Here is an 11,579-nt window from a genome sequence, read left to right as displayed (position 1 = left end):
AAGCAGTGGTATCAACGCAGAGTACTCTCCTTTGTGACCACCGTGAGCAGAAGAATGATTTTCAATTATGAGAGCTTCGCGTTCTTCGGTAGAAGGAGTTCGGATTAAATTTTCGCAGACAGTAATGTGAATAGGTAACTCTCGTAAAAATTCTTGATTCTGATTAATTATATAACGCCACGGTATATCATCAAAACGGTCGGTTTTACTGATACTAAAAGAAGCTAATTGTAATTCTGTTACAACATCTAAGAGAGAGCGTATACAATTTTTTAAAGTTGGCGGTTTCAAACGCGAGTGATTATTTAACTTTATAGGAATGGATATTAAGGTTCTAGATTTAACCGTTTGAACATTTGCTCTTTCGAATACGAGATTCTCGTATTCCGGTAATAGGTTGGCCTTTTCATATTCTTTGGCACCGTTATCGTAGGGAGTTCCGTTTAATTGAATAAAAATTACATGAGTATCGTTTTGTCTCAATAAACTATCGCGGTTTTCGAAAACTATAATTAAATCTGTATCTCGGGGTTCTGGGAGTTGAAGTATTTCTTCATATAAATGGTCTCCTTCGCGCAGGTCTATAATCGTTTCTCGATTGTCTTCAACCTCATCTTCGTCACTAGAATATTCTTCTTCCTCTATTGTTATATCAGTTTCTACTGGGTGTGGATTAGGAGGTGTGTTTTTAAGCGGTTCAGGGTAATCATTGGAGTTTCCAGGTACGGATTTGGGAAAAACTATCGATTCATTCGAAGGTACATCGTGATCGTGATTATTGAGTATTGGAACAGCGAGATTAATAGGTGGATTTCTAGATAAAGCGTCTGCGTTATTATTTAAACTTCCCTTTTTATATTGAATTTCGTATTCATATTCCGCTAATTTCGTTCTCCACTTCCATAACCGGGAAGAAGGGTCTTTAATAGAATGTAACCATATTAGAGGCTTATGATCGGTGATAATTATAAACTTTTTCCCGTATAAATAAGGTCGAAAATGATTGATACAATAAACTATTGCTAAACATTCAATTTTGATAATGGAGTAATTTTGTTCGGCTTTATTTAATACGCGGGATGTGTAAGCGATAGGCAGGTCTTTCCCGATTTGTCCTTGACTGAGTACTCCCCCGATAGCCTATCCGGATGCATCGGTTGTTAAAACAAAAGGTTTGGTAAAGTCAGGATATTGCAGTATTGGCTCGGAGCATAACGATTGTCTTAGAATATTGAAAGATTCGGTTTGTCGTTGTTGCCAATTAAATGTGTTAGTTTTCTTTAATAAATCTGTTAAAGGTTTTGCGATTTTAGAGAATTGTGGAATAAATCGTCTATAATATCCTGCCAGTCCTAGAAACTGTTTTATATTCTTTTCAGTTTTTGGAATTGGAAAATTCTTTATGGACTTTATTTTATTGGGATCGGGTCTAACTCCGTTATCTCCGATTATGTGACCAAGATAAGCTATTTCGTGACGTAAAAACTCGCATTTATCTGGCTGTAATTTTAAGTTCGCGTCCCTTAGCCTATGCATTAATTTGTTAATTTTAATTTAATGCTCTTTTAGTGATCTGGCATAGATTACTATATCGTCCATGTATACAAATAATTCATTGCCCTGTAAGCCGGAAAGTACATTATCCATTAGTCGTTGAAAAGACGCGGGAGCGTTTTTTAAACCGAAAGGCATTTTCTTAAATTGGTAATGACCGTATGGAGTGGAAAAGGCGGTTTTTGGTGCATCTTTAGATGCCATAGGAATTTGATGGAAGCCAGAGGCTAGGTCAAGGACGGAAAAGTATTTGGCGGATCCTAGTTTATTTAGGATGTCAGTTATATTAGGGAGAGGATAGGCATCTCCTATTGTTTTTTCATTGAGGTACTCGATACTACGATAATCAATAACCATTCGCCATTTTTTGTTGCCTTGAGAATCGGGTTTCTTAGGCACTATCCATACAGGGGAGTTATAAGGGGAAGTTGAATATTCGATTATATTATTGGATAATAGTTCGTTGACTTGTTTGTTAATTTCGTCTTTATGAATAGGGGGAAATCGGTATTGTTTATGAATAGTATGAAGAGGAAGTTCATTAGTAGTAGGTATAAAATGCTGCGTAGCATTAGTAGCACCGAGGCTATCGCCAGGGAGATGAAATCTATCGGAATGATTCAAAATTAATGATTTGACATTATCTAATTCCTCAGAATGTAAATGTTCTAATCGTGATAACTGTGTAATAACGGTTGTACGATCGCAAGGAGAATTTTTCTCATCGAATTCAATGGAAGTTGTGTCGTTCTCTATTTCCTCAGAATATAGAGAATCGTTGGTATAAAAATTAGAGATATTTTCGGTCCCACGGGTCGCAATAATGTGATTTGAATTGTCTTTATTACTTGAGGATTTATTATTATTATTTTTATTCACTGAATGCTTTAAGGTTGCAGTGATTTTTTTTGATTAATTTTCGTTTTTTCGGGAGGATCATTGGTCGTTTTATTCCCTTGGGTTTTAACGACACCGTCCAGGATCGTGGATCTTTTTTTTTTTTTTTTTTTGATGCGCTGGGGAAATCCTTTATGGATACCCACGCCTCCGGGATGGGGCCGTGGGTTATGTGGGAATCCTTGTTCCCCTTGACCGAGCCTCGAAAGGTTCAGCCAGGGGGCCCAAGTGTACCTCACTAAAACCCCAGCGGGTGTCCTATCTCGGGCGATGCTCGGGGGTGCGAGGGATGCTGGTATCCCATGCCGTCCTCGCACCCCTTCGCCTATTCTTCCCCGGGGAATCGCCTAATCCAAGGATCAAAGGCGAGTCCCCGTCCGCCATCGTGCGGATCCGTCCCGGTTGTGACGCAAGGGGGACACCACCCTCACGTCACGCCCTCCCGTGTTAGTGGGGGGCGGGGTCGGGGCTCAAGTTTTCCCGCTCGAGCCCCGGCCCCCCGGCCCCCGGCTGGGACTCCCTCCCAAAGGGTTAGCGGATTCGGTCGTCAGCCGAGGGCTCTCCTCGAGGTTCGGACGGCTTCCCTTGACGAGTCAAGGAGAATCCTTATCCCTCCCGCGAGGTCTTCGGGGGTGGAACTCCGGATTTAAGCGTTCGGCGTTCCCCCCCGAAAACCTCATCCCACCCCAGTTTTGCCTGGGGCGGGACGGGGCCCAAACCCCCCCGGCCCCCACCACGGCGGTTTCCTCGCCCGGGCAGCCAGGAGGGGTCGTCCCTCTCCTCCCGGGATTCAGGGGAGCGGGCGAGTCTCTTCCTACTCCCCCGTCTCTCCCTCTCCCTTTCAGCCTCCTCCTTCTGGAGCATCACTTTCTCACAGAAGGAGGAGACCGCCCTCCATCCCTCCTCCTCTTCTACCATTTTTATTGCCACTCTTGGCAGGGACAGGTCCCTGCCGATAACCGACACCAGCTCCTCTCTTTCGCTGGCCCATGCCGGACATTCCGCCAGAGTGTGCTGGGCCGTGTCGCACTGGCAGTCACAGTGCCAGCACACCCTGGATTGCTCCTTTCCAATTCGACTCAGATACTCACCGAAGCATCCATGCCCGGTAAATATCTAGGTCATTCTGAAGGTCATCCCGCCTTTCGACCTATTAAGCCATTGGGCCAGGATAGGCTGAATTGCCTTAACGGTTCTCCAGCCGGGCAGTGCTGGATTTTCCAGCATGCGCGACCAACGGTCTATGGAGACCCGCCGAGACTGCCCTCTAATGGTACGTCTGGCATCGTCCGTCACCACGATCCCCGCCCGCTGCAGTTCGCGTACTCTGCCGTACACTTCTGCGTGCATGCGGGCGAGGATCTCAACTGGGGGTACTCCAGCGAGTACCCCCACTGCCACCCAACTGACTGTCCGGTACCCCCGGCAGATTCTGTTCGCCACCCGCCGCTGCAATTGACGTAAGCTATCTCGCAGCTTGCAGGTGGCGACCACCTTCTCCGCCCATATGGGAGCACCGTACAACATCATTGCGTGGACGGTGCCAGCGTACAAGCGGCGAACACTTTCGCCCGGCCCATCCAGGTTTGGGAGAAGACGGCTTAAGGCCATAGCCGCCCTCTCCACCCTGGGGGATATTTGGCGAAAGTATTCGCCAAAGGCCCAACGGCTATCGAGGTGGAGACCCAGGTATTTGATCCGGGTCCCCACCTCGACCGGGGTGCCTTCCATCCTGATCTTGACTTTAGGTGGCGCGCCACGTCTTCCTTTGTGAAAGAAGGTAGCCTCGGTTTTGTGGGGCGCCACCTTTAGTCCTACCACCTTTATGATGTGGATCACCTTTGCCGTGGCGATATTTGCTTTCGCCACGGCGTCCCTCCAGTTCTCCCCGCCGGCTATGATGAGAGTGTCATCGGCGTAACAGATGACGCCGCAGCCGGCGGGGATGGCAGTCCGCAGGACCACATCGTATGTGATGTTCCACAGTAGGGGACCCAACACTGACCCCTGTGGAACGCCACACGACATTTGCCTTTCTCGCCGTTCCGCATCCCGGTCGTAATAGGATATTTTCCTATCCCGGAAATAGTCCCGGATCGTGGCGACGAGATAGGGGGGCACCTGATGGTGCTCCAGAGCCTCCCCCACTCGCCGCCAGAGCAGGGTGTTAAATGCGTTGGAGATGTCTAGCGACACCGCCAACGCCACCCCGCCCTCCTCCATCACGGATTCCGCAGTCGAGCGCACTCTCTGGATAGCGTCTATCGTAGAGCGCCCGACCCGGAACCCGTATTGATCTTTATTAAGATCCGGTCCTACCCGGGACAGGTGCCGGACGAGGCGGTTGGCAATAATTCTTTCGAAGATTTTGCCCGCCTCGTCCAGCAAGCAAATCGGCCGGTATGCGGACGGCTGGTCCTGCGGCTTGCCTGCCTTAGGAAGGAGGACTAGATTGGCCTCCTTCCATAAGGAGGGAAACTTACCCTTCTTGAGACATGTAGTGTACAGGTCCCTCAGGGGATCCATCATCTCCTTTGAGGCGAGGCCCAAGGTCTTTCCTGGGATGCCATCAAGTCCCGGCACCTTGCCGTTCTTTATTCTCCTGATGACACCCCGTAATTCCTCCCTGGACACATGGTGTTCCTCCTCGTCCCACCCCGCCTCCTGCTCTGGAATTGGGTTATTTAACCGTCGTCGTCCATTACAGGAAACAGGGTGTCTATGATCATATTGACGAGGAGGGGATCCAGTGTTTCCGTCGTTGGGGACGCCCTCTGTTTCAGCTTGCCTAAAACGATTCTATAGGGGCGTCCCCATGGATCCTTGTCCAGGGTGGAAAGAAGTTCATCCCAGGATCTCGCCTTCGCTGCTCGGATGTCTTTACGCAGCTGGTCCCTGAGGGACCTGTACTGCTCCCATGCCTCTTCTCCGCCGTTTGTGCGGTGTTTCCTTATGGCCCGCCTTTTCAGGCGGACCAACTCCCTTCTAGTCTGGGCAAGCTCATCCGACCACCAGTAGGTTTTCTTCGGCGGTCGGGCACCAGATCTGGGCATAGACGCATTGCATGCGTCTGTCATTGTGCCCAGGATTCAGTCGAGCTTGCCCCCTAGACTCTTTTCCTCCACGGCGCCCCCTCTGCACATGAGGGCGCCGTGTATGGACGCCATAAAGGCGTCCTGATCCAGCTTTTTGAGGGCCCATCGCTTTTTCTTCTCTCTTACTTCCCGGCGACGGGCCATGGCCTCCCTGGGGATGGCGGCAACGGAGAACTCCACGTATTCGTAGTCCGATAGAGTTTCTTTCTCCGTCGCCACCCTCCATCCTCTAATCAACCTGGATGCGAGGGGGTTCGGCCAGGTCAGGTCGACTATGGAGCCCCCCCGCATCCTTACGCACGTATGCGTCACCCCGCTGTTCATTATGTTGAGACCATGGTCCGCCGCCCAATCTATTACCATGCTCCCCCTCCGGTCCTGCCGCGGGGAGCCCCAGATGCCGGATTTGGCGTTAAAGTTACCCGCAACAATAATTGGACCGGGGGAGAACTTTCGTATCTGTCTACCCACCACCTCAAGCCTGTGCGCAAAGTTTCTAGGCCCCAGGCTCGGCGGCAGGTAGACGCTCACCACTGCGATGGGCCCCCATTTTATTGCTACGAACCCCAGTCCTTTGGAAAATGGTTCCGTGGGCGGGGAGTTCGCAGCCTTCCTCCATATAATCGCGGCTTGTCCATCTAGGCTAGCCGCGATTTTGGGGCCCTCTCGGACATTATACGGTTCCGAGAGGATCCCCAGCCCGCAGTCTGCCTGTGCCATTTCCTGCAGCAGGCAGTCCTGGGCCCTCCCGGAGTGGTTGAGGTTGGCCTGTATGATTTTACAGGTCATCCTCATCCACTCCGGTGTCCGTCTCCTCCTCCGCCTCCATATCGGAGGCGGAGTCTTTCTCGTGTACTTCCTCCCGCAGTCTTCTTCTCTTTCTTCCGATTACTGCGGAAGGAACTCCTTCGTCTTCACTAGCCCTCCTCCTCCCCGCTGTTGGAACTGGTCCTATGGCGGCGGAGGAGGATGGCCTGCTCGTCTCCTCCTTCCTTGTTTCAGGGGGGGAAGGCTGGGATTTTTTGCTGGTTTTATTCAGCGCCAGCCCTCTCGTGCCCTTCTTAACTGTGGGGCACGATTTCTCCCCTGAGCGATGGTTTGCCGGGAGGTTCCTGTCCTTGCAAATAGGACAATTTGGAATCTCCTTGCAATCCTTTGCTACGTATCCTTCTCGACCGCAGCGGTAACATAGTCCACTGCGGTCGGTCTTGTTGGGGCACCATTGCTGGACGTGACCCCCCTCCATGCATTTGTAACATTGGAGGGGCCTGGTTTCCAACAGTTGTGCCCCGACGATCGCCCAGCCAATTTGGATCTTCTCCGCGGCAGCAATTTTGTTTGCCGCGGAGAGTGGGCATCTTACCCACACCGTGGATACTCCACCGGGGGACATTTGAATGTCCCCCACTTTTACCTCCTCTTCCACGCACCCCCCGTTGTGCGCCACCGCGATGGCAATTTCACGGGGCGTGATGGATTCCTCCAAGCCCCGGAGTCATAACTCCGCCATCTTCGTGGGCCTTTTTTTTTTTTTGCGCTGTGGAAACCTCATGGTACCACTCACCCCCCGGGTAGGGGATGAGGGTTATGTGGGACTCCTTGTCCCCCATCGCCGATCCACGTATGGATCGGCGGTGGGGTCCAAGACCTACCGCACTAAAACCACAGCGGGTGCCTTCGCTGGCGCTTATGAGGATGGCAAGGAACTGCCGGAGCATTACATCTTACCATCCCCTGGCCCTACCTTCTAGGGGAGCATCCTCCCCGAAAGGAAGATACTCCCCCCGCGAATGTTCTTGCGGTCCTTCCCGGTTGCGGCGCAGGGGGGCATCACCCCCACGCCGCGCCCTCCCAACGAGTTTGGGGGGCGGGGTCACGGCTCGAGTCTTCCCGCTCGAGCCGCCACCCCCCGCCTCCGGATCGGGGCTCCCTCTCCCTCCCTAAAGGGAAAGGAGATTCGGCCGACGCTCCGGAAGCTCTTCTCCCGAGGGTTCCCCCCAGAAGGGGAGAGTTCTCACCGCAGGCAGAGGTGCCCTCCCATCGGCGCTCTAGAACACCGGTGAGAGGGCCGCCATTGCCATGTCCCTTCCCGGGGGGATCGCGTGCAATGGGGCTCTTTAACTGAGTCCCTGTGATCCCCCGTGCCCCCAGGCCGCAGTTCCCTCCCTTAGCGGGATTCGACCATCGGCCCGGGGGCACCGCCGAGACCCTCCCCTGAAGGAGGAACTCGGCGGGGGCGGGGACGGATGCCGCTCGACTCCCGGCCGCAGGGCTTTCGCCGGGCGACACCCGCCCCCGATCTTCGTGGGCCTATCTATCCTCACCTCTTTCTTTGCGGAGAATACCGTCCTTAGGCTGGCCGCCAATTTGTCGGCCAGCCTATTACTGTCCTTGCCGGGGACATCAAATTTGAGGGCCCCAGTAATCCCTTTGGAGATTTTCATCCCCGAAGGGATACCTAGGGAGGCGGGATTGATCTTCATTCTTGCCTCCCGCATTACCTCCTCATAACGACCAGGAGGAGCCGTGACGGTGACGACCGCCGTTTTTGGCTCCTTCCTGGTCTTAACTTGGGAAGGTTGTGATGTCGCCTTTCCTTCTCCTCCCTTGATGGCAGCGGCCTTCGGAGCGGTGATTGCCGCTATCCTCCTTTCCGCCTTTGCCTTCTTCTTTCCAACCACCGTGGCCCATGTTTCCTGACCTGCAGGGTTGTTTGCAGATGGAGGCTGCCTCGGTGGCTGGGTTATGGAAGCCTGTTGTTGCTGTCGTGGCTTCTTCTGCTGTTGCTGTTGTTGTTGTTGTTGCTGCTGGGGGAGAGGCTGTTTCACATTTTGCCCCTTCTTGGCAGCCGCTGGTTCTTTGGTGGCCGCCGCTTTCTTCACAGGGGCCTTCGGTGCCACGCTCTTCCACGGATTTGCAGGTGGGTTGAGCGTGATCACCGAGAGGACCTTAATGCCTTTCTTTTCCTCTTTGGAGGAGGGGGGTTGTTCCATGTGGCAGGCTGTTTCACTGCCTGTATTTCCCTCATATCTACGCCTCTTTCCAACGGTCATGTGAGGTTGGAGGGGCTCCCAGGCGGTCCAGGAGCCTCTCCATTATGCCCTCTATCATGGCCATTAGATTCTCCTGTTTCATCCTGTCCTCCTCCTGCCTATCCACCACTGGGGTTACAGTATTCGCCAGTGGTTGGATAGGTGGGGTTACCTCCGCCATCTCCACATCCTGGTTCCCTTCGTCCCTCCACCGGGGGCTTGGGGCTTCCCCGCCGTAGTGCGGAAGCGAAGTTCCTTGCCCCTCTTGGCTTGGTGAGGCCCCCCTATCCATGGATAGAAGCGGGGCTTCGGCAGGCCTTTCCTCGTCCCTTTCATCGTCTTTCTCCTCTCTCCTCTGTGTTCTCTCTCTCCTTGTTCTTTGCGGGAGCGGTTCTTCCTCTGTCTCCTTGCTATTACCCTCTTCTGAGGAGGCTTTCCAGTCGTCTCGGGGGGTTTTTTGCTTCTTGAGCTTTCGATTCAACAACTCCAGCGTCTGAACTTTGTGCCGGAGCCCCTGAATCTGCAGTCTTAGTGCAGTTAGCTGCTCTTCCGCTGGGGTCTCTACCGGGTTTTGGGCCCTGACCGCCAGTGTCGTAGCGGCTGCGCACATTGTTGTGACTGCTTGTTTGACCCCCCTGGTAATCGTCCCCTTCATTTGGCCGGAGCTCACTGCTATCTTGTAGATGACAGCAGTTTGCTCCGACGCCATTGCCTCCAAATCTGCAATTGGCCTTTGCTTAAATTCCGCCTCTTTTTCACGGATCTCTTCTAGGAAGTCCTGATATGACTTCAACTCGTTGCTCGGCTTCTGAAGAGGGTCCAGGATGTACCTCTCCTTTTGTTCCTCCTGTTCCGCAGCTGTTTTCGTTTCGACGGCCAGTTTACGGCGGCAGTCACCGGTTGTTTCCGTTCTATCATGGCCTCTCTTCACTGGAAGTGCGGGAATTTCCTCTCCATCTTCCCCTTCTGCGCCCGAGATGACTAGCGTTGGGTCCAGGTATTTCTTTCCTCGTCCCTCTGCTACCGTCTCATCGAGAGCTATGGTTTGGGTACATCCCTTCTTTGTCTTTCGGGCCTCTCCTCCTCTCTCGCTCTCTAGGTCCGAAGACACGCGACTGCCAGCCGGACTGACCCTGGATAATTTGACGACAGGTACCTTGCCGTCGATGGTCCTGGGCAGCTCGTACTTGGAAGTCGTACTTGCCAATGAGCGAGTGTCTTCCAAGTCCGCTGTTGCCGATTCCTTCCTGCTGGATCTTGTCCTTGCTCCGTCCTCCTCGGACTCGCTCCCGTGCCCCTTAAGGGCCTTGTTATTCGTCGCGTTGTTATTATTAGTGTTCTTCATTTTGGGTTAATCCCACTCTCCTGGCAGGGGTCCGCCAGCCGGCGTATCTCCCACCCGACCAGGGATGCCCCGAAACATGACCGATAGCATCCCCAGCCGGGGCCCGAGGTAACTCCCGGGAGCTGGCTTACACCCATGGGGTGAGGACCAAAAGCCCACACCCCAGGGTCCCAGGCCCCTTACTCTGGCAAAGCCATTTCAGGGGTCCCGCACCTCCGACAATACGGGTACCCTGCCAGGCGGGGCCACCCGGGAGGTCCCACGGACGGTTGGGATTGGGCCGCCGCTCCCCGACCCAATCTTACCCGCCGTAGCCACCGGCACGCCCACAGTTAGGGGACGAAGGCCAACTGTGGGCTGACGCCTCTTCCGACCGGTCGGTTCGGAAGGGGGAACGGTGCCGACCGGTCGGAAATATCCGCTCTCGTCGCCGGGCCCTGCCTCGGAATGTCCGAACGGCCCCGGCGACCGGCCAGAGAAGGGCCTCCGGAGTCCACGACTCCTTTGGCCCCTTACTCTGGTCGTCTCCACCAGCACCCTGAGGCTTGTACCCAATGTACCTTGGGTACGGGATGCTGTTAGCACCCCTCGCAAGACGTGAGCCCTCTCGCCACGGCAAGGCCGCATCCCGCGAGAGGGAGGATCATGGATCTAGATGTATCCATGAAGTCAAACTTTTGCAATTTGATAAAAGGAACTTCAACGCAATATTCAAATTCAGTAGTGTTAACGATAGGTAAGTAAGCTCTACCATTAATATTTGAAACTATAGCTTCTCCGAGATAAACATTTTCGGCAATTGTAAGACGCGGTATGTACCCATATTGACCTTTAGAATTAATAACATTAACATAAAAAGGTGATATAGATCGTTTTAATATTAATGTAAGTCGCTTCTAGAAAAGGAATATTAGATTTATCATAGAGTAAACACTTATTTTTGTAATCTATATTGGCTTTTCGCGTTTTAAGAAACGTGTTTCCAATTATTCCATCTTGAGGAAAACCGACAGTCTCGGGGACTACGTGAAAACACGTAGGTAAATCGAGAAAACGTATGACAACGGAGCCTAAGGTGGAAATCGGTTGGGAGGATATTCCTTGAAAAGATAGTACCTCATTATTAAAATTAACATTTGGATTAATAAGGTGTTGTTTTATAAGATGGATGCCAGAACCTGAGTCAATCATAAAGACGCATTCTTATTTTAGATCTTGAGACGAAAGAATTACAGAAGGTAAAATGCTGCTTTTTGTTTTTTCCTCTATTCTTCCAATATAGGGTAATAGAATAGGGGTCGGATTTGGAGGTAGGACTATAGTAACTGGAGCTCGTTGTGGAAGAGGTGGGCGCTCCGGTTGAGTATCGTTCCGGCGGGTGCTGTTTATTACCGGAACGCTCTGAGAGTTTCCCGGACTGTTATTATTATTGGAAGGTGGAATAGATTGATTATTTTCAAGAAAACGTCTGTATGCGAGTTTGCGACATTCGTTCATAAAATGTCCGAGATTCTTGCAATAGTGACAAATTTTTTCCACAGGATAGTTAGGTCCGGGTTGTCCAGGAATTAATGGTTTTGTTACGACCGTCGACTCCACTTGACGTCCACCGCCGCTCGTCACGCAAAATTTTCTTTTCTTCTTCCCGAACCACTG

At 52.1% G+C, this 11,579-nt stretch overlaps 1 protein-coding gene across 1 annotated transcript; it reads right to left on the bottom strand.

Moving 5' to 3' along the window:
- Positions 1-5,540: 5,540 nt before the first annotated feature.
- Positions 5,541-6,266, bottom strand: LOC145938649 (uncharacterized). The gene has a single exon (XM_083042420.1). It carries the CDS (start codon positions 6,264-6,266, stop codon positions 5,541-5,543), a length of 726 nt encoding a protein of 241 aa, XP_082898546.1.
- Positions 6,267-11,579: the final 5,313 nt, after the last annotated feature.

The sequence above is a fragment of the Prenolepis imparis genome, unplaced genomic scaffold, assembly GCF_030444845.1.
Source record: "Prenolepis imparis isolate NDT839.2.m4 unplaced genomic scaffold, iyPreImpa1.0 SCAF_7, whole genome shotgun sequence".
In the NCBI taxonomy this organism is placed as follows: Eukaryota; Metazoa; Arthropoda; class Insecta; order Hymenoptera; family Formicidae; genus Prenolepis; species Prenolepis imparis.
This window is presented reverse-complemented; position numbering and strand designations above follow the sequence as displayed.

What these genes read in the sequence shown, in the direction of transcription:
- LOC145938649 (XM_083042420.1), bottom strand. Translation starts at nt 6,266, where the DNA reads ATGGCACAGGCAGACTGCGGGCTGGGGATCCTCTCGGAACCGTATAAT.